This window comes from Malurus melanocephalus, unplaced genomic scaffold (genome assembly GCF_030028575.1).
Source record: "Malurus melanocephalus ecotype Western Australia unplaced genomic scaffold, MMel_1.1 scaffold_255, whole genome shotgun sequence".
NCBI lineage: Eukaryota > Metazoa > Chordata > Aves > Passeriformes > Maluridae > Malurus > Malurus melanocephalus.
Window position 1 is genome coordinate 948,319 of NW_026623487.1, and position 22,580 is coordinate 970,898.

Genomic DNA, 22,580 nt, shown 5'->3' on the forward strand with positions numbered 1-22,580 from the left:
CACCGGCCCCGCGGGAGCCCGAGCGGCCGCGGCTCCRGCCCCGCTGCTGCCAGCGCACCGGGCTGCGGCTCGGGCACAGCTGGAGGTGCGGGCACAGCCGGGCCARCGTCCCCGTCCGCACACCGGCAGCTGCCGCTGCGCTCCCGTAAAACTCGTGGGAACGCGTACGGATAGTTCAGGATCTTCCTGCCTTTAATTCCGCACCGAAGGAGAGGGAAAGGCAGCCTAGATGCAGCCTTTCRTGCAGATGGAAAAATAAATCACATACACAACACCCCAAACAACAACACTGAGTAGTACCAGTTTCTTGTTAGACTCGGTTTTATTTTTAGTGTTTTCATACTACAGCCTAAAACATCTTTAATATCAGCTACAAAGTTTCCAGCATTCTGCATGAAAGGCCTGGTGCTTCCCCCACTTTCAGAATTGCATGGGAGATGATTTCTCTTTAGAAGGCTGGAGGTGGAGGATTTAGAATTAAGAAGTCGCATTCTATGAAGTGATACTGTGCAAAGAAGACTTAGCACCATTCCTGGTGACAACCAAAGACTGAAGTTCTGGCTTCTCCCCACTATCCCAGAGTGGAACATACTGTCCTCAGCACTCCTCTGTTGTGTCACAGCATGTCTGATCTACATTGCCCAAGAGAAAATGAACTACAGCAAGAGGGTGAAATTTGGGGATTGAGTTGACAAACTTAATTGCTTTGAAAATTAGGACCTGCACCTAAAACTACTACTGAAAGCCAAGTGGAAACTGGTGGGACTTGAACAAATCTTGGAATTGGGGAATAACCAATATGAATAACCCTATTTTCCAACCCCACATTCTTCAGTTATTCTGAAAATTATAAGCGTAGCAGGAAAAGGTAACAAGAAGGGTCTAAATTTTGTTCTCTGCACATCAAAAATYCAAATAAAAAGGTTTCAATTAAATTTTTTTTAAAATGCAATGAAGAAAAGTCTAAGTCAAATAAAAGGAGCACAACAGGAAAAATAAAAATTTGTTCCCTTTTTTAATAAAGCTCTTTCTGCAAAAATCCATGATTTAGCCTACACTCATAGCACATATATGCAAACAAGTTTTCTATAGGCTGAGATTTATTGATTTATGGGATTCCTTGGTAGCAACCCTAGTCCCAAGCAAATATAGCCAGGACACAACACAGGCGGTGTAGTAACACAAATGCTTTAGATTAGCAAGTATGCGCAGGGGGGCATAAAAAACAAACAAAASCCACATTTTAATATGGTCAAATTGGTTTTTTTAATCACCACTTTGAATTTTAACTCTTTTATTTAMTAAAAAGAGAACATCCCAGAAAAGGTTATTTAGAAACATCATGCATTTACTAGCTGAATCAGCCATTCTTCCATTAAGTTCTGGAAGTGCTTTTCACTCTCCATTTGAAGGGACAGGGAGAAGGAAAGACRTCAATGCAATATTCCTTAAGAGTTAAAAAAAAATAAATTGACATGTCAGAGGAGAAAGAAAACAATTTTCCATGGGATTTTTATCATAGCACAAACACAAAACCAGGAGAAGGCTTACTGAAAGCCCAATACATCTTTCAGCATGGTACAGGGATTTATGTGAACACCTCACAACGCCAGGGCTGCAGCAGGACCCTCATTGTGAGAACATGCAGCAGCCACAAGCATTCCAACAGCAGACATTCCAGCGGGATSGCAGTTCAGTTCCCAAGCAGTTTGATTTAAACCCATAAAGGAACAGTAATGCAAGAGGTTCCTGACAGCCTGATCTGAAAGAAAAAAGCATCTCCTTATATCCTCATGTGTGCAAGTCTCAAACAATGTTTTACGTGGTCACTGAATTATGTCYATATGTTTGACTAAATGCCTCTCACAGAAACAAGAAACTTACAGGAATTATACAGAAACAAACTGAAATTGAAGGGAATTGACTTAAATGCCTTCAATTTTTCCCAGAAGGTACAAAAATTATTAGTTTTAAATTACCTGAAAATTTGTCTAAAAAAAAACCCCATTGCTCAAGTAAAAGCTTTTTCATACAGAAAGGCTCACCATGTGTCAGCCCTGGTGGAAAAACTTCAAGCTCCTCAACCTGCTGTGTCTGTCAGAGACCTCAGATTCTGCCAATTATCTTAAAGTTATATAATTTAATAACTTGTCCAGCACAAACTATAGATAGATTGTTTGCTCAAGTCACCTGTGCCAGAAAGGAACAATTACATTATTTTCAATTACCACTACTATTGCCTGAAATTGGAATTTGCAACAGTAAATGTAAGGCTAGATGTTTCTATCCAGTCCTCGGGAATGTTTTTCTTGAAAACCCCTTACTAAGGAAACAGAACTTGTGTTTATGGGCCTTTTTGGTTGGTTGTTTTATGTTAATACTCCACAAGATATGAATTTCATTTRTAATACTTAAACTGCAAACTAATTTTAAATTCATTTGTTCTCCAACAGAGTTCTCATTTTGTATTTTGCAGTGCTTTCATTTTTCATATTTGTCTCTCCAAATACAAATATCAAACCAAGCCAAGTAGTACTGGTTGAAGTTATTCTTGTTCCTCTAAAAAGACAATATTTTTTTAAAAAAAGCCCATACTGTGCAAAAAATTACCTTCGTCACCCAGCATAACTCCCAAAAAGTTAAACTACTGACTGTGGTATACAGCTGTCTTCCRAATGTCAAGGCATGATGTACAAAACGTACTTCACAACAAAGGCACATTTAAATCTTGCCACTTGTTTCTTTTCATAGAGAGCAAGAATAAAACCACACAAATGATAACTCATTATTTCCACAGCTGAGGATTTGACATTTTGCAGGCTGTAGAGATCAGGGCAGCAGAAAATGCTCCTGAACAGGGCAGGGGACCCACAGTCCCCTCCACAGTATTTACTCGGTACCACAGACCAAGGTAAATTCAGCACCTATTTTTGTATTCCATCTCACCTCTGAGGCAGTCTGTTGTGCTCAGTGCCAGACAGGGACATAAGCAAAGCAGCAATCCATGCTTTCCAATGACTGCGGGTTTTAACTGAAGCACAGACAGATGATGCCTTAGGGACCGGAATAAGCAACCAAATTCAGATACCTGTTTTGATACCAGTCTTATCTGTGTGATTAGATTAACCAATGAAGATCACTTACATCTATTTAGTATCTATTTAGTATCTATTTACTTATGCTACACATTGTCTCAAAGTATCAAGATCCCTCTTCCCCTTTGTAGGCTGTCAAGGATCTTGTTTGAAGCTTACCCCAGACCTATTTAATAACCAGTATTCAAAGAGCCCCCAAAACATTGGATTTGCACATTATCATCACTTCTGCTGCTGCCTTAGTTTTCCCTAGTTGTGTTAGAACTTTTGTAGCTTAGCACTTTTGTATTCATCTGGCTTTAGTCCTGATCAGACGCTTCTTTAAATCACTCACAACTTGCCTTGTCTTGCATATGGTTTGTACCATGCACCAATCTCATTATGAAAACTTTTTTTCAAGGCATTCAGCTGATTAGTACATAGCAAAAAAAAATCAAAACTGTGTATTTATATTGCCAGAATAAAGATCTAAAGGTCAGTGTGTTTTTTCACTTGAAGGAAAAAAACAGGGTCTGATAGATTATATTAAGAAAACCATGTTTTCTAGTGGATGCCCTATCCTCTGTATATTTATCTGCAACTTTCAGGTTTGTATTTGTAGGTGAAATGTTTCTTGTCATTATCAGCCTAAAAGAAAAACCTGAAAAAAACCCAACATACTTTGGTTTTCTAACAGTCCCCAGGAAACAGATTCTGGCTGCTAAACTTGTAAAATGGAAAGTCCTGCACTTGGGACAGTGCTCTTGACTGAATAACCAAAAGGCAGCTTGGAAGAGAAGGACCAAGGAATCCTGGTGAACAGTGAACTGGAGTCAGCAGTGCACCCTTGCAGTGACAACAGCTAACAAATAGCAGGCTGCATTGGCAGGAGCATGGCAGCAGGACAAGAAAACCAAGTGCTTCCCTCCATTCAGCACCAGTGGATCACTTCTGGAGTAGCGTGTCCAGCTTTGGGCCCTCTGCACAAGACACACTAGGGCAGGTCAAGCAGAAGGACTAAGATSTTTGGAGGGTGAGAGGAGAGGGYATATGAGGAACAGCTGAGGGAGCTGGGTTCATCCAGCCTGGAGAAAAGGGAAATATAAATGCTGTTTTCAGCTACCCAGAGGGGGTTATGAGACTGAGCCAGACTCTTCTTGGTGCGCAGTCAAAGGACAAGAGGCACATTTTGCAGYAGGGGGAAGTCCCACAAGGCACAAGAGGGAAAAGGGGAAAAAAAAGTGTTTCTAGCAAGGATAGTCAAGCCCCGAAAAAAGGCTGTCCAGAGATGYAGAATTTCCATTCTGGGAGATGTTCAGGCCTAGCACAACTTGTCTCCCAAGCCAGCCCGGCTTTGATCAGAGGACTAAACTAAGAGACCTCCAGAGAGCCTTTCCAATCTAGATTATGCTGCAACTCAACTCAGGACTCAGAAAAYGAGAGCAGAACTTTTCACATGGAATTCCTTTAAGTGCTCTAAACAAATACTAATACCTTTCATCAGGCTAAGAGTATCCTATCCTCAGTGTACAGCAAGTGTAACTAACAGCAGGATTAAATCCACACACTGTAGGGTATTATGCCATAATCCACCTTTCCTCAGCTGTTACACTCCAGACCTCTTCACTGCCTGCCCTGCCAAATCCCTGGATAACCTTTCAACCACTCCATGCTCATGATTTCTGGTTTTCTTTAGGCCAGCCCCAGTGGCCCTTGAGCCCTCCCAGTCCCACCCTCTTACTCATTTGACTGGCAGGCATCACATCACACATTTCATCGACTCCTGCAAGTAACAGCAGTAACAGGACTTCCAGGCAGTACAGCTGCTTAAACTGATCTTTCTCTTGCATTTGACAAAATACCATGTCAGGATTTCAGAAAGTCAGTCATTTGCAAGTTACCAGTCAGTTCTCAAGTCTGCTTAGCCAACTTAGAGACTGAAATCTAACAAAACGAGCAAATTTGGTCTTTTTAAGTTCCATGCTTTTATCATGGGAAAAAATTTGCCAAAAACTGGATACCTGAGCAAAGGCAGCACATAGAGAGAGGGGAGRAAAAAAACCTCCCATTTCAAAAACCAACATAACAAAATGCTTTTGCGTTTGGTTATGGGTTTTTTTCCACGAAAAATGCGTATGAGGATCTCACCCACAGAAACAAAATTAAAGCTTTTGATATATGGAAGCTCACATACAATTTGCATAAATCACCAATATTTTTAAAAAATAGTTTCTGTATTTTACAGTTTAAAAAAATCTCCGTCACAAATATTTGCAAAAGGTATTTTAAGCAAATATATATTTACTTCAGGTAATATCTCAGTATAAAAAATACTTTCTTTTAGGTTTACTACCTTCCTGAATTCAAACTCATCCTGATGTAGAATTACAAGGAAGAATGTAAAGTAGGAGACAATTTTCAGAAATACCAATCAAAATAAAGAGAGGGAGCTGCATCTAAGCATAGGATCTGCTTACACTGATTTCCACAGCAAAAAGCTACCATACTGAATTTATCATAAGTGAATCTGAAACAACTTTCTCCTCATGAACCACATGACATAACAGATCCAAGTGCTGACAGGAACTTACATGTTTGTCACACACATCTTTTGGGAAATCTGCCATAAGTGCCTGTGCAATTCTAGGAACAGGTAAGAGCAAATAGCAATTATGAACATTCTCCCACTGCTCAATTCCCTGAAATATATCTTGAGCTTTTACCTTTTTCTTTTTTTTAATCTATCACATGACCGAGAATATTTTCTAAATTACTTTTTCACCCAAGTGTAGTTTTCTGCCAGGGTACACGAAGATTTCTGGGCAATGACATTGGTGCTATGTACAGGTCTCAGAACTGAAAGAGCACCTCCTTATCACCCCAACAGTATCAGGATATGCCACAAGGGGCTTTTACGCTGATATGTCTTTCATATTGCATCAACCCAAAAGTATAAAAATACTGAATGTTATAAAATGTAGCATTAACATCAAAGCAAAACTGCTCTGCTCAGYAAAGTTTGGAAGTTCAAAAGTTGTATTTTTTGAAAACATTAYTCAATAAGGAAAACCTTAAAAGTTCCTCGATGTTTCAAGTTGGGGTTTTCCCTAGTGTCTCCTGATATGCAATGAATCTTCTCAAATTCATCTTCACATTGTCAAGAACACACAGTTGATCTGTACTATATAGTCCTTTGCCTTCTTTTCKCATCTGTAAAACCAAAAAAATACATGTTTTACTAATGGAGAAGTTTCTCCTATTACATCACCTCAAGTTTATTGTAATTCTGTATTTAGGTCTTCTCCCAAGATATGCCACCCATGGTTTGTGAGAACTCCAAGGTGTTCATATGTGGACACGTGGAGTTCAGCAATTATTTCTGCAAGTCGATTTACTATAATACATTGCTGCCTAAAATTGACTATTGGCACACTATTTCATTGAAAAATCTGAGACATAAACTTCTCTTCTGTTGCTTTTTATATGGAAAATTTGCACATTTAAACAAACAACTGAAGCACCATCAGGTATGTACTTTGTGTGTCCAGTGCTTAGTTTTCAGACTATGAAAGTTACTCATCTGACCAAAGAAACAACATGTGGAAGGTCATTCTCTGTTTAAAACAAGGATATACCTAAAATTACAGTTTAGAATGCCAGCCTTGTTACTCTTGAAAATACAGGATACATGAACTGTTTTAATTAACTAAGAATGGAACAAAACCATCCAACTGCAACTACAAGACAAAAAACAAAGATGTCAATGAAACTTCAGAAAGGACTTCTCTCCCACCTCCAGAGACATCTGCAGGGTTTTTTTTTATAAATGTTTCAGAACAATACAATGATCTGGACACCAGCAACACTGATGGTGTAATGCAGATGTTGTAATGCAGGTGCTGCACTGTTACCTTGACATTTCCATGAACTTAAGGTAAGTGTATTTGCTTTCCTCTAAAGTGGAATATCAGAAAATCAAACACTTTTTTTTCTGTCATCTYATAAACTAATTATCTTTTCTAGGAGCCCAAAACTCAAAGCTTTAACCCACACTGTGTGCTGAGAGCCTGAGCTGGCTGCCTTTGATGCCTACCCTCATTCTGAACACTGGCTGAAACTCCTTCAGTGTTGGAAGCAACTTGATCTGTAACGCTGCCTTTTCTGCTTCTTTGCCATCTGCAAATACATCAAAAAGTGCATCCAAGGCTTCCCCTGCCACCACAAGGGAAGATTCCTTCATAGCAACCTCAAGAAGAAATTTTCCAATCATCTGAAATAAGAAAGAATAATTTATTTTTCCAGCAACGTTAAAGAAAATGGAAAGAAATACCAAAATTATTTTAAGCTTGCARTGCAAAGTTTGCTTTTTTACCTTCAGAGTTTCAGCTGTATCTTGTTCTTTTGCCAGGACACTGCCAGAAATTCCAAGGATGCTCACCACATTCACTCTAACACTGGCATTGTTGCTTTGAATACCAGCCTCACACAAAGCCAATAACTGCTCAGGAGTCATACACTGGTCAGCAAAGGGAAAGGAGGGAAAGAAGGAAGACAGACACATTTACATTTTCATGGAAACTTTCAAATCTGACACTTGGACACACTGTGTTTTTACAGAAGACAGGCAAATTCTTAACAGAGAAACAAAGTCCTAGATTTTGAAAACTAAATGAATTCTGAAAATGCAATTACCAAGAAAGCAGGTAAACTCTCAAAGTGTTTCTTTCAGAATATAACCATGGCTGACAAGAAATTGAAGGAAAAGCTCCGAGATTTTCGCAAATTTACCTAGCTCAATAGCTGCTTCCAACTCATTATAACTTAGAACAGCTCAGTTTTCATTTCAAGGCCAGAAAGGACTAGCAAACGATCTAGTTTTGTGTTTTTATGCTTCATTCCTGCATTCAGCTCACTAATTCATGTCCAACTAAGATTCAAGAACAACCACCAGCTTCAACTAGGTGACATCAGGAAATAAAGAATCCACATTTCTAGGTGCTAATTTACTAAATATTTGTCACTTTAACTATCTCCTAAGGATATCTGTGGCTTATTGTTACTCTGGTTTTGAAATATCTTTTATCTGTTTGCATCTGGGGGAGGAGATACATAAAAAATTATTCCTGTATGGTCCATGAAAACCACAGCTAATTTTATTAAATTTGTTCTTCCAGTGTTCACAATTGCTGAAATTCTGAACTAAATTTATATTGTTTTGTTTCAAAAACTTTCCAGCCCAATCTCACAGGAATTTGACCCTATCAGAGCATCTGAATTTGAAAGCTTTTACCTGGGAGATGTTCTTTGATGCCATTGTTTGTAGAAGTGCCCTCAAAGCACTCGTTACRGCTTCCAGGAATTCTGTGTCTGTAGGGAGTTCTGTCAAAGAATAGAACCCAGAGCAGAAGTTAAACACTAAGATGTGGGACACAGGAAGCAAAGAAATACAAATTCCTTAATCCCTTAATTGTTCCTCCAGGTACTACCACAACAGGAAAAGCTAGATTTTCAGAGACTGGTCTCTGTAGGCTGTAACCATAGTGATTTGGTTAAATTCGGTACTAAGTGCATCTGGAGGTTAGAACACAGCTGGTCCTCATTTTCAGGCACATCCATGGTTGAGACAAGCACGACCCGATGGACAGCACCAGCCACTGTCACCAGAACAGCAGCTGAAATCTGGTACCACATGGAGGCCACATACAGGAACTGAGAAAACTACAGAAGCTGACTGCATACTTTACCTCCTTTCTTCTGCCTTCTTAAGCAAGCTTTTCAGACACCCAGAAAACTGGACTCTTTCCAATTCATATAAAGAGCATGTTTTCCGGTGGYTTAATAACATTTCAGGAATGTATGACTCAAACACTGCATTATTCTTGTTTAACTACAAACTCATCGATAGCAGCCATCACCTTCAATCTCTGTTCTGCATTTCTTGAGGTTTTTTTATTTTCCTCCAAAATGTTTATTTTCTGGACTACTCCAGATGCAGAATCTCTTGATTTATGAGCAACTCCTCCTTTCTCATGTAAACAATCAGATCTTTATGCCTCTTTTTTCCTTTGTAAACCACAGAATTCCTTCTAACCACATGTTAGTATGTTATCAACTCTATCTGGCAGTTTTCATTACACAGCATTTAACCATTAAAAAATGAGCCTGTGCCATTAAATCAATTTTAGCATCCTTAGCTGTCTTCASATAGCAACTTTTCCAGCTTCATCTGAGAACTTTCTGACTATTACAAAGCATAATGTGTACACCCAAAGTCTTGGAAATCCTCTCTTCAAGCACGAGACATATTTTATGTGAAATTCCTTGTGTATGTTTTCATAGACATTTTCATTTCTGTGTTTTAGTTTTCCACGCACTGCCCTCTCAGTAATAATGTTCCCAGAGACTGATCATGTCTTTAAAGACATTGAGAAAAAAGTGTGTTTTGCAGGCAGATGCATTTYCAAGCACTAATGCAGTGTCATTTTACACACCACAGCAGAGAACTACATAAGCTGCATCTGTGGGTACAAATGGAGACACTTGAAGGAAGGGAACTGAGCTTCTTGAGCTTCTAAGAGACAAGAAATGACAAAGCCACACATATGCCAGATTTCAGCMGAACTGTCTTAGGGAAAACGTTTTCTGACACTTTTGAGAATTGGCAGCTTTTCCAGGCTCTAAGAATATCTCTTATTTTTTGAACACCCATCACCACTGACCTTAAAACAAACACAGATTACCAGAACAGTCTGAATGAAACAGCCTGTCAGGGACCCACGTCATCAGTYTGGAACCAGGTGGGGTTTTCCTGCCTTATTTTTCTTTAACCCAATCYCAGTTCAGCTTCTCTCATGTCAGTAACAGAGAGATCATAGCAAAATGATCCAACAGGACTATGAAAATTATGCTCTTCTCATGTCTAAGATAACAGAAAGCAACTGGAAATGCTAATTACTGTACAAATGATGCAATAACACTGTACTGGCAGAYGTATGGGGAAWCCTTCACARTATCTCTATGAAATAATACACCTTGGAGGAGCTAMAGTGGGTACATTCCAGTGTTTACCAGGATRTACCACGGAATCAATGAGGTTGRGAAAAACCTCTGAGATKGRWYMCARSYTGKRMYCAATCACCACAGWGTCAACCAGACCCTGGCACTGAGTGCCACATCCAGTCTTTCCTTAAACAYCCAAAGCATGGTGGCTCCACAGCTTGCCTGGGCAGCCTATTCCAATGTCTAAATACAGATSTAATATATATCTTATAAATACATATAAAATATATTCTAAAATAGCGTTTTTAGAAAAAATTAAATTTATTATCTTCTCTATTGAAATCAAACCACAACCAGAAGAGGAAGCTGAGAWGCTTTAATATTTAGTCAAAAAACTTTGCACACCTTCTTCCTATAAATATATTTCCTAAAAAGCTAAGCCATGATAAGCATAAAGCAYGTGCTGCCTTTGCCACAATTTGGTAAGATTACTAGGAAAAAATTATGTGAAGGACTACACTAGACATCTTTTTTCACATCCTTTCAGGCTAGTTGGCATATTTAAAAACAAAATGTCCCATCTTCTTCATGGCTTGTCTGATTGATGAAAAAYTGCTGTTACCACAAATATGATCAAGCAAACAGTTCTGGTCTCCCAACAAGGCAGTATTCATCCTCTGAGTGACTTTCTGTGTAGACCCAAATGTGAGGCAGATTCTGCTCAATTCATTACGACTTACTCAAGGTGCAGTTTGGATAAACACATCTTTGGATAAACACTGTAATGTCACACATTGCAAACATTCAGGATCCTTATTTTGAAAAGCCAAAGGGATAAAATTAGTAATAACYGGCATTAGAACTCCACAACATACATGGCTACCTCATACCTAGTTGACCAGCAAAGGGGGTCAGCAAGTCCCCTTTACTGAACATCTCACCTGTTCTAGAAAAGATCAGCTGKGAGAGATGCTGTGCGAGGGACTGGAGTGCTGAAGCTCCCCCAAGGCAATCCACATCTGACACCAACAAAATGCTGTGAAGACACGTTAAAGCTCTACACTGCACTGCGTTCAGTCTGAAACAAACAAATAAAAAACACACTGAGCAGGTATTTTTGAAAATACCTATTGAAATATAAAGAAGAATCTTGAATTTARTAAGACTGTGATCCAGTATGCAGTTTACAAAAACATTTGTATCTCTTTWTTCAAAATAATATTTCGGATCTGCCAGTTGCCAGATCCTAAGAGTAGCCCAAAGATGGACAATCCTTCTAAGAGTTCCAAAACAATTGAATATACACATGAAAAATATTAAGAGAGACAATGAAATGCCTACTTTTTAATTAATGGTTTCCAAGACGGATTGTGCATACAGATGTCTAGAGCAACACTGTTCGGAAAAGCAGTTTTTTCAAGAATCTGAGGAGGGGAAAAACAAATGTTTAGCAACAAAGCCTTTGTTGTTGTTGTTATAGTGTGTTCASAGGGAAGACTGAAATTTTAGCTTAATGTCAAACAGATACATAGTTGAAGTATTTTAAAGCTATCCAGGTAGCAAATGTCTTATCTGCTGAAAATGCCAGATTTCTCCTCAATCATTTAAATGGTGCAATTATACACTGGGTTTAGCAGAGCATATTTTAAGTATTCAACTGTAYTAACAACAAGTGATTTTCTAGCTCTCTGCTAACTTTTTCTTATTTAGCTCTTTCTTCTTACAGATTCTRCTACAGGATTTGCAGATAGCTGCAAGTCTGGAAGGCCTTGCCATGAAATCCTTGCTATTAACTACAAAAAGCCTTCAAAGTTTTCACCTTGCACCTTGATGTCTTAGCTCAGAACTCTATGATGCTGCTGAACTAGCACAGTAACTGATTCAAATAACAAACTTCACCTTTACAACCCCAAATAAAAATCAGCAAAACAACTCTGAAACAAAACCATTTAATTTCCTGYCTGTGCCAAATAGTGTATTTCAGACACTTTGTATAAAACAGGGAGAGAGGRACTTGCACTTTTTCAGTGCTGACTGTTGCCATTCATAAATGTTACTTCCACCTCATTTAGCTAATACAGAAATCTGGCTGTCATGCTTCACTCAAGTTTCCTTCCTTTTTTCATGTCCAAATCAAGGACTAACAACCTTTGTATTTTGGAAAAAAGGGAAAACAAATTTTAAATCCCACTTGCAGATTATTTATGTCATGGAATGATGCACCACCTCTAGGCCAAAAAAGGGAGGCTACACTCATTTAAAATAATATTCCTCCAGGTGGATTGGGAGAATTTGTTTCTAACGTGAGATACACAGCAGGAACAAAGGAAAGACTACCATGTGYTGGAAAGAAAACAAGACAGTACCTTCTTTGGAATGAGGTTGTTCAGAAAGGCTGAGTTAACCTCATCAGAGAGGCAYARGGGTGACAGCAGCAGCCCACTCCCCTCATTGTATGAGTTTTCCATGAACAAATCACTCTCATCACTGCTGGAGAGTTCTTCCCACTCATCATCAGAGGGATCTGAGAACACAAGACATATTTGTRAAGGTAACAGCCCTAATGCATCAGGTATCCTACTTCCCAACTGAACTTGGCTCYTCCACTTCTTGGCTGAGGAATCTTTAAGCTCTTGGGCTCCAATGAACTCCCCACAAACCAAGTGCTATTAAGCCATAGTTGAAAATATTTTTTTGTAAAGTATTTTATATTCACTAAGGTGAGACAACAGATATTCTTATGAGAGAGGTTCTCCATACGTGGGCATGTTAATTTCTGATACTAACAATGTGTTATTTAAAAATAACAAAAAAGGTATAGAAGAAACATTTCATACAGATTTACAAAGACTTRAACTTGGATTGTACCATTTCACTCRTTGAGGTTGATTCAAGCATGCAAATACCCCAGTTTAACTTAACTTGTCTACTAACTGCAGCCAKTTTAGGGCACTTGTTTCCTCTGGCAATACTAAAGCCCCAGACAGATCTCCTCTGCCTGGGCAGTAACTGGGCTGGATGAAGATGTTACTGTCTCCACAGCAAGGTCAGGGAATGATGACAGCAAAGCAAGCCAAAGCAAGACAAATAATCTCTGATAGAAATTTCAGATAACGTATTTCCCATAAATTAAAATACATCTATAGTCTTAAACCTGAACTAGGTTATACTTACATGACTTACTCTACTAGCAGATCTGTGAGGGCAGATATGGTGAGAGGAGTTGAATTCTTATCACCAACAGTAAAGTGAACAGTCTGTCCTGTCCACAGCTAAAGGGGGACTTGGGCTGACAAGCACAAACTAAGATCATCATCATTTATATTTAAACCCATATTATCTATGTCCACAGAGCTCACACTCATTTATCTGAATTTTCTTTAAATCTGGTTACATTTTAACTAGTGTTTACCCAAGTCCTAAGTCTACAGGTTGGACTGATCCTCCTCTCTAACAGATGAAAGCTCTGTGTACATAGGTCAGGATAGTTAACTATTGTCATGAAAAAATATCATATTCATTCCTAAGTAATTTTGTCTGACAATACAAATTCTCATGAGATGTAGGTCCTGTACTAGGTACAGAAACAGAATGCACTTCTGTGACAAAACGTAAATGCACAAAAAAAATTCAGCAAGAAACATCCAAATGAATGCATTGCACTTGTACTGTTCAAGTTTAAGGATTTATTTGAAGATGATGGCTATGGTTTAYCTGATGCAAAGTAATTCACCAAGCTGTGGTAACTTGACCACACAGGCATCCTGTGTTATTCATGGTAATATCCAATTAATTCTACACCATAACRTGCTGGTGTTAATAGACTTTGCATRAGAAAATGGTTGTCTTTCATGCTTTACCAAACCATGGCACAAGAAACATGAAAACAAAGCAGACATCCCCCTTTCAGTCTCTTGCCTCTTCTAAAAGAATTCCTTTTGCACTTTTAGAAAACAAAGACAGCAAAAAATATCCTTCGAAAAATAATCACTAACAATATGGGCTGACAATGCAGCTCAGCAATAACAGACAGCAGTTGTCATGTGTTAACAGCGAGCRACCAGGGCAGAGCAGGCACTGGGGTCTACAACACTGGCCCACAACTATGATCAGGTTTCTTGTAATGCTCTGGGAAACACAGAGGCATTTCCAGCAGCAATCCCATCTTACCTAGCACTGGTAACCCAAGAACCACAGACTGGACATCAGTGCTGGAGTSTCTTGGCTTCTTGCCCAGGTCCCCACCAAAGGGAAGCTCTCTGCTTCTTCCAGACACTGGCCAGTGTTCAGTAAAGCACATCTCCTGCCAGTCTGGTTATTTCTCTCAGTTCTGCTGCAAGCCGAGTGTTTGTAAGAATTCAGCATAATGGGTAAAGCTATTTTAGTCCTCAAATAATTTGAAAATTAAATGAAAAGCTGCCTCTGGATTCCTGTTAATTTCTAGAGACTGCTTCTGTCTGCCCATGAATGGGTAAAGTACTGTAGCGAAATACAACACAATCAATCTTACATTACATTGAGTGAATGGCAGAATATGCAGCTTATCCACAAGAGGTTTTCCAATTAAAGGGGAAAGCTTATGAATTACAGCTCATTAGGTRAGAAATGCAGAGAAAGGAGATTCATACACTAGGTGAAGAATTTCCTTGTGCTGTAAGAGAAAAAAGTCACCATTGGGAATAACTGAGTATTACTGTGGTTTTTATTAGAACCTGAAASTTTTACTCACTTACTTCCTACACAATTACTCCTGCATCAGGCTAAAACTGTAATAGCAATCAAAGTTTTCAGTTTTTGGAGGGTTTAAGGGATTAGTTTTGTTTGTTTGCTGGCTTTTCAAAATATAATTTGATAATCTCTCATTTGGTTTCCTGAAAATTAGAAGAAAAGCTATCAAAACTAAGTTTCAGAATTCATAAAAGATACAGAATATCTATTTCCTACTCCCCTCCAAATAGCGGCCTTTCTTTCTCCTCCTCCCCAAGATCATCAAGGCAGAGCTCTGAAAGCCTACATCTACATTGTTGCCAGAGTTTTGCCWTGCAAGAGCTAACCCTACTCCTAATTTTGCAACACTTGTAGTATCAAAACTAAATCAAAGTTACAAGATTTATCTGCTTTAAAAAAATTGATGCCCCCATCCCGCACTAAGATTCACACACACCTTGTATTMGAAGAACACTCAGACCACACTAACTGAACAAAGATTTTGCTCTTTAGAAAATCCCTTTGGCATGAGTGCTTGTTTGTTTTTAGATGTTGACACATGTAGTATCATGCAACAAAAATACTTAAGCAACCTAAGTCAGTTAAATGAAGAAAAAACATTTAAATTAGTAATAGAAATGACAACCTACTGTGCCCCAGATGAGGATATCAGGGACAAGTTGCCCATGCATGTTTGCCCTTAAAAGAGGAGCAAACAGCAAGCTAAACGTGACCTATTCAGAAACAAAACACACCACAACACTTGCAATGAAAGAGACTCCTACAAACCTTCACTGCAGCACATATTAACAATGATTTCCAGAGCAGTCTGCTGAGCCGTCAGTAAAGCTGTCACTTCTTTCAGCTCCCACTTATCAGACTAAAAAATTAAAAACATGAACCAAATTTAATTTTCAAAAACAACATTTAAGTGCCATTTAAAGTATCCAAACTGTCAGTTAAAAATACAGTCCAGCCATTTCCCTCTTCTCAGTCTACACCCARGCTTGAAAAACAGAACCCAAAACACAAACCCAAGCAGTGTTATCTACCATCCTTTTGCTAGATATTCCAGAGCACATTTCTTTCTCAATGAATGCCACTTGCACTRAAGCTGTCTAAAAGCCAGTCAGCCACACTTACTGGGAGTAAATCTGAAATGTCATTTTCTCTTCTGAGTTTTCCTTTTGGTATTTCTTCCATGTTATCATCTTCACTCAAAACACAGCCTTCTGTAATATCACTCATGTTTTCCTCTGTTTCTGCTTCCACAGCAAGTTTTAAYCTGTTTTTTTCAGCTCCATTCATATGAATAATTGTTTCACCAGCGTCTATTGCCAATGATTCTGAAAATATCTTCAGGATTGCATTAACTGTGCTTCCCAGGCTGCCTGGTGGAATGGTATCCTTTATATTCCAAATAGTGCCTAAATAAGAGGTAACCAAAACATATAAATTATTAAAGTGCTCAATTCCCAACTCTGTAATAACCATTTGTAAGGACACAGTCTCCACTACTTAAAATACTCAGTGCTTCTATTCAGTATAAATGTTCAAGTCTTTACTGATTTGTATTTTGTTTGTGCAACATTTCATACACTCATCTGTAGTAACTKTTATACCCAAATCTTAAGCTCAACTAAATCTCAGTATGTAAATATTTACAGAGTATTTATATGAGCAACCTTGGTGTCACCCTGTACCTGAGATAACAAATCTACATGCAAGAATCATTTTCTAAGGATTCTTAAAATTATTTGATTACACTCCAGGATCCATGGTTAAGCGTTTGAAGTAACAGAAGAATTCAAGTAGACAATCTGGTAAAAAAAAAAATCTACACCTATTAAGATCAAAACAACTCCTGTACCACTTATGATTGACTCATTGATTTTCATTGTTGAAAACCAAATGAGCAGTAAAGAGGGCTATCACACTGAGCAGAAGCTGAATTCAGAATCAAACACTTAAGACAGCTTTAAAATTAGTTGCAAAAATCTGCCTGCAGTTCCAACAGGCAGATAAAATTGCACCATCAATCTACATAGGCTTTGACAATCAGATGGCCAGACTGTAGCTGTACCAAGCTGTACCAACTGTACCAAGACAGGACTAAGCCTTCTGTCCTCCTCAGCCTCCTGTACCTGCCCTGCTCCCCATCTCAAAGGCACAAACCCCCTCAAGCACTGTACCTGCTATCAGTGTTCTCAGAAGGATGTGCTTCATGGTGCTCTCTGGACACAACATCACTGTTTCCAATATTTGTTGTGCAGAAACATTAAATGAAGAGAGAAGATCTGGATTATCTTCYGTCACTGCCTGCAAGCAGTTTGCTGCAGCAAACAGCAAGAGCAAACATAATTAACAAACCCAGTAACAGCTTTCACGCTGCTAATGAGAAAGCATTAACTTCCTGAAAGCTGGAGCAACCAAATGCTGACAGAGGAAAAAACAAAAAAATCATGCAGCATCATGCTGTAATGGTTAGACACTGTCCTTCACAAGGTGTGTTTTAGATTAAAAGACATTGTSTGGCAAACCTGTACAWAAAACAGACGAGGACAATACCACTTCAGATATGGAATTGGTTGTATTAATTTCAGCTACTCAAAAGTAAATTTCTCCACTGTATACTGGCTAAGGACAACATAAAAAAAATGCTGGGAGCACAGACACCTGTTATGACTATTATAAAACTACAATAACAATACTACTGATAAAACCACATTGAAAGTGACCGGACTTTTCGGGGCTTTTTTAGATGGACTAGTTCCTCTGCTCAACAAATTTAACTCTCCATTACCAAAACATGAAAACAAAATGAAAAACACAGCCTCCTCTCAAGCCTTCCTCCCACAATTTTTTTTCCCTTGTAACCAGCAATAAGCCATTCTCCTTTGGACTGAAAACAAACACAACAGATGTTAACTTCTTTATTATGTGCTGTTTAAAAATTAACTTAAAAGTTTTATACTCATTGCAAAGTTAAGCAATGCTAAAGCAGGTCCATTTTCCAATTAATGTAATATCAGCATTACATTCATATAAGAAAAAAAAAGGCTCTTTAAATCCTTACTTTTTCTTTTTCCTACTTACCTACTGAAATGGCCAGATCTACATTTGTGGCAAACTTCTTCATGTAATGCAACACAGCCTCCAGACATCCTTCTTTATTGAATATGTATAAGGCAGTATTGTTGCATTCACTAAAGTACAAAAAAGACAGTTAAACACTTTGCCAGGGGACAAAAATACTGTAGCAACATTTTAAGTACTCTACACTCGTTATTAGTCACATTTTTAACAACTTAAGAACTACACATTTTTCAGAGAGTTATCCTTCATTATTGAGGTTATGATCAACTCTATGTAAGATGCTGAAACGCAAGCTTCAAAATCCTGGACAGTTTTGAGTAAGATGGCTTGTGGCAGCTCCTTCCTCACACACAGTGTTCAGGAGTTTATTTGGGAGCCTAACTAGAGTCTCCTGCTGGAGTGTGAAAGGCAGCTCAGAGCTGTGGGCTGCAAGCCAGACCAGAACTTCCTGCAGCCAAAGGAGACTTCACCCACAAACCCAYTGCCAGCAGAGCAGGCTGCCTCTCACACCAGTATTCACTCACTGCCAAAATGACTGCTCTTATCATTCATAAGTGTATTTACTGTCTTTATCTAGCTGTGGAATTTGTTTTTCTTCAAGCTCTCACGGATCCTCTCTCTTTGAAACTGATGCATTTATACAATACAATTCAAACTAAAAAACAMAGAAGCTAACTGGCTACAAGGTTCTTCAAAAATTTACTTTTGAAAATATTATGTTCTCAGCATTAATGCCAGCCCCAATTTTATCAGTACCAAATTTAGCAATGAAATGAGCAGTTCACATTCATTGCCACAAAGTTCAAAACACAGAAGTGATTTACATCACACTTAATGATCATACTTCCTGTTYTCAAGCACTGACTAAAAAGCAAAAAAAAAATGAACACGCAACATTGTTGAGTCAGAGTTACTCATGGGGTCATGTATTCTGTGCAAGGCGCTGAGCAAGCAGTTTATCTACTGYTCCAGATTCCAATACCCAAAAACTATATATCCCAGTTTAGAAATAAAGCCTCAGGCCAGCAGTCAAATCACACAGACAAGCACAAAGGCAGTTCCACTGAAGCACAGTACAGCACTAAACAAAATCCTGTATGMAAAGTGCACAATGTGAAAAAATGAAGAGAAACAACACAAAGTTCAAKAARAACTTTTGGAGCAGATKTTTAGCACTTCAATGTTGATAGTCRTTTCTGTATTAATAGTGTTGCCATTTCTCTTCCTTCAGTTTCCAATATGAACTACTAACAGAACAAGTTACATTATTTCTCACATAATAGGCAGACTTTTATCCGTTCTCAGTTACTAAGGGATAGTTGACCCAAACAGTTAATACTAATTTTCAGGATAACCTGCAGAGGGAGGAAGTAGTACAAAAACTCCTCATATTCCTAGAGCACTGGAGTCCATTGATCAGAATTTAATTTTCTCCATTTATTGGATCATGATAGGGATCTACAGAAAATACGTGCAAGACGCCACAACCCAAACTGTTCACAACCCAACACGTTCAGAAAACAGGATCAGAACCCAGGATGAAGAATMAGTAGGAAAAAAAATGCTACTCTTCCAAAACTAATGACCAATTTGGTGCACTTTTAGAATTCTTCACTTTAAAAAAGTAATCTGCAGCAGAAGATAAACTTTTATTTTAGATGAAATGAGGGCTCACTATTATTAAAGCAAGGTACACATAGGAGCAACACAATCAGAATCAGYAAATGAATGCATCCTCCCATGCCAGGACAGTCATTTCTTTTCTGCATCAATTACCACATTCCTTTTCAGGCACAATTTAATTTAGCTAAAATGCCCGTGTTTACACAGCACTTACCATATATTCCACAGCAAATTAATAGCYTCGTTGGCTATGTCTTCAATATAATTCTTGTTCATTTCCTTGCATTTCTTTGGAGAGAGCTGGTTAGCATCTAGTCCAGTGCTGCACTACAACCAAAAAAAAGAACCAGGGATGGAAACACTCAAGCCACAAAGAAAAGCAAAACTTTAAACTATTAGCAGAAGTGAGTGGAGAGATCCTTTCATGAAGTGTTTATTACCAGAAAACCTGACTAGTTTCTTTTGTCTATGAAAACTTGAATCGATAACTTTTCTCTTGTAAAACAACTCTAACAGTACTTGCTTTGCATTTAGTAGCCTTTGGTAGCCTTTAAAAGCACTTTCTAATTAAAAAAAAATACCTGGCCATTTTAGAACCTGAAATGCTGTTTCTTGTTTATAGTCTGTAWGCAATTGTCAACAGTTCTTTCTAATCACAAAGATTAATTCAGCTAACACTTTACTATGCTTTATAGTAATGCTATTACTCATACTTTAAAATGGGGAAGAAACATACAGAAAATGATGGYATTGCTCAAGGTTGCTCATACAAAGACAGCAGGTAAGACAATTCAATGCAATTTCCAAACTGCACTGCAACACCTGGACCAAACAAAGAATACAAATTCAGTACAGGTTATCCTACAGTAATTTCACAGCTGTAAACCCAAACACCTACTCAGACAGAATTGCTCACCAAAAAACACCTCAATAGAATAATGCTGCAACATAAATGAAGGACCTGGAYTCGCACTGACAGAATAAACTTGTCTTGACTGCCATTACAGACCCAAAAATCTCCAGACCTTTCATGCAAAAATCATCCTAGGCAGCAAACCTCACTATGGACACAAGTTAGCTGGCCAGGAGGCAGAAAACAGCAGTTAGAAATCTCTGGAATAACTTTTGTATCATTAAACCTACTGAAACATTATCTAAAAAGATCTTTCAAGTAKCTTATTTTAATAATAGCTACAAAAATATAACTGTTTTTGTAAATGGGACAATTCAACACCTAGATYAGGTTGAAAATCACCTCTTTCAGAAGTGCAACCAGGGGTGTCATGATGTCGTTCGTCACCATGTCATCACAGACATCAAATCCTCCACAAGCACTTAGATTTCTGGGAAAAAAAAAAAAAAGTTTTAGATGAGATACAATACTTCTCAGGAATGTTTAAAAAAAACCCCATGCATTTGATATTCTTCTCTAAAGGTTATGGTACTTTATGTTTTATAATCAACTTGCCTAATCAGTAGCTTTAGTCTTCTACCTCCCTAACACAAGAGAATAACTTTGGTGTCAGAGAAAAAGTACTATTTTCATCTACTCATAAAGTATAACTAGAAAGCTTATCTGTAGTAAAACACATGACACAAAATACCATACAAATGGCATTCAAGTTCTCAGTATTTCCTCATGGAGCCATACATTTCTACCATAAAGTCTGCTCCTGACATTAAAGTCTCACAGAGAAAGAAAAGTCCCTTTCTCACAAACTTCAGCTGCTATAGGCATAGCTACTCAGATCAGAATTAAAGCAAGACAGGCTGGCACTCAAGTTCACAGCTGTCAGCAGCAGAACCCCACTGTTCCCCTACACACCCACCATGCCAGGATCCCCTCAYTGTACCTGTGCATAACAAACCCTTACCGCAGAGCACCCGCAGCCGTTTCCCGAACAGCCAAACTGTGATCCATCAGCAACGGTCCCAAACACCGCACCACATCCCTCTGCACGAAGGCTGGGATGACGTGCTCCTGCTGYAACAGCTTGGAAATACTGGCACAGGCATACTCTCTCACTTCAGCACTTGGGTGCTGCAGCTGGGGAGACACAGGGCASATCGAGGTCAGGGAAAAGGGAGCTGGAAGGTTTTACTGAGTGAAAAGATTGATCTGTCTTTTGATTTGCAGGGCCAGCACTGTAGCTCCCCTTTTATTTCTCCTGAATGGAAGCAGGAGCTTTTACCTTCCATAAAAGTTTATAAATCCCCGCCTGRGTTATGGGTGCTAACTATATGACTGCATAAATACTGTTCTGGATATTTGACAAGATAGCCATAGTCCAGACAGATTTGAYATTAGCTGGTACTGGTGAGACCTCAATTACCATTAATTAAAAAAAGAAGAAAAATGGGGTGGAAAATATCATCAAATAAGCATAACAGAAATAACACGTGCCACCATAAATAAAAGCTGAAGAATCAAAAAATATCCAAAGAAAGTATAGCCTTTAGACGAAAAGCATCTGCTTAGCAGCCATAAGCAAGTGTTCTCTACATCCCCAAGAYAATGTTGACTGTGCTGTAGCAGGATTTTAGGTATAAGAATTGCAAATCATAAAAAATAATAAAACAGTAGAAGTGCATAGCCTGGGAGGTCACAGAGTTTGTTGACAACCTAACAGAAAAGATAAACATCTGCTAAAGAGCACAGCAGAAGAGTTGTAACATCAGATAATGCCTCCCTGAAAAAGTGTCTCAGCTCATCCTCACCTGTGCCTTTATATACTCTCTCWTCCCCTCTCCTAAACAGGTTAGTCCAGAAGAAAAATCACGCAGTGATTTGTTCAATTAATTCGGTTGGGTGAAGTGAACAAAGGGCATTTAATTACTTAAAGGAAAAGGGGGGTTTGCTTCTGATACTGAAGTCACACCTGCACTTCTACAATATTGAAACCAGGACAATGGGCTACAAGTGGCCAAACCCAGCATTTTTCAGCATCTTCTATCCGTTGTTCGTCACGTGYGGCTCTTGGACTCATCGCTCTGGCCACCTGTAGAAGTCTCCGGTCGGGGCAGACGGACCGTAAGCCCCGCAAGAAGCCCCTGCCAGTCCTTGCAGGGGGCACACGGAGC

The 22,580-nt window shown here is 38.7% G+C and overlaps 1 protein-coding gene across 2 annotated transcripts in view; it reads right to left on the reverse strand.

Moving 5' to 3' along the window:
• Positions 1 to 305: 305 nt before the first annotated feature.
• The window catches only part of HEATR3 (HEAT repeat containing 3), a 23,081-nt gene continuing 806 nt past the window's right edge, over positions 306 to 22,580 (reverse strand). The window contains exons 2-15 of one of the 2 annotated variants that reach the window (XM_057375700.1): positions 21,374 to 21,546; positions 20,755 to 20,842; positions 19,714 to 19,826; positions 17,877 to 17,986; positions 16,973 to 17,113; positions 15,924 to 16,207; positions 15,570 to 15,660; positions 12,440 to 12,597; positions 11,415 to 11,497; positions 11,015 to 11,151; positions 8,365 to 8,453; positions 7,447 to 7,590; positions 7,168 to 7,344; positions 306 to 6,284 (exon numbers count right to left, since the gene is read on the reverse strand). In XM_057375700.1, coding sequence (XP_057231683.1) covers positions 6,165 to 6,284; positions 7,168 to 7,344; positions 7,447 to 7,590; positions 8,365 to 8,453; positions 11,015 to 11,151; positions 11,415 to 11,497; positions 12,440 to 12,597; positions 15,570 to 15,660; positions 15,924 to 16,207; positions 16,973 to 17,113; positions 17,877 to 17,986; positions 19,714 to 19,826; positions 20,755 to 20,842; positions 21,374 to 21,420 — 1,782 coding nt within the window. In that variant the 5' untranslated portion in view covers positions 21,421 to 21,546 and the 3' untranslated portion in view covers positions 306 to 6,164. Of the gene's footprint in view, positions 6,285 to 7,167; positions 7,345 to 7,446; positions 7,591 to 8,364; positions 8,454 to 11,014; positions 11,152 to 11,414; positions 11,498 to 12,439; positions 12,598 to 15,569; positions 15,661 to 15,923; positions 16,208 to 16,972; positions 17,114 to 17,876; positions 17,987 to 19,713; positions 19,827 to 20,235; positions 20,322 to 20,754; positions 20,843 to 21,373; positions 21,547 to 22,580 lie in introns of those variants that run through there. The other variant, XM_057375699.1, reaches the window with a different exon arrangement.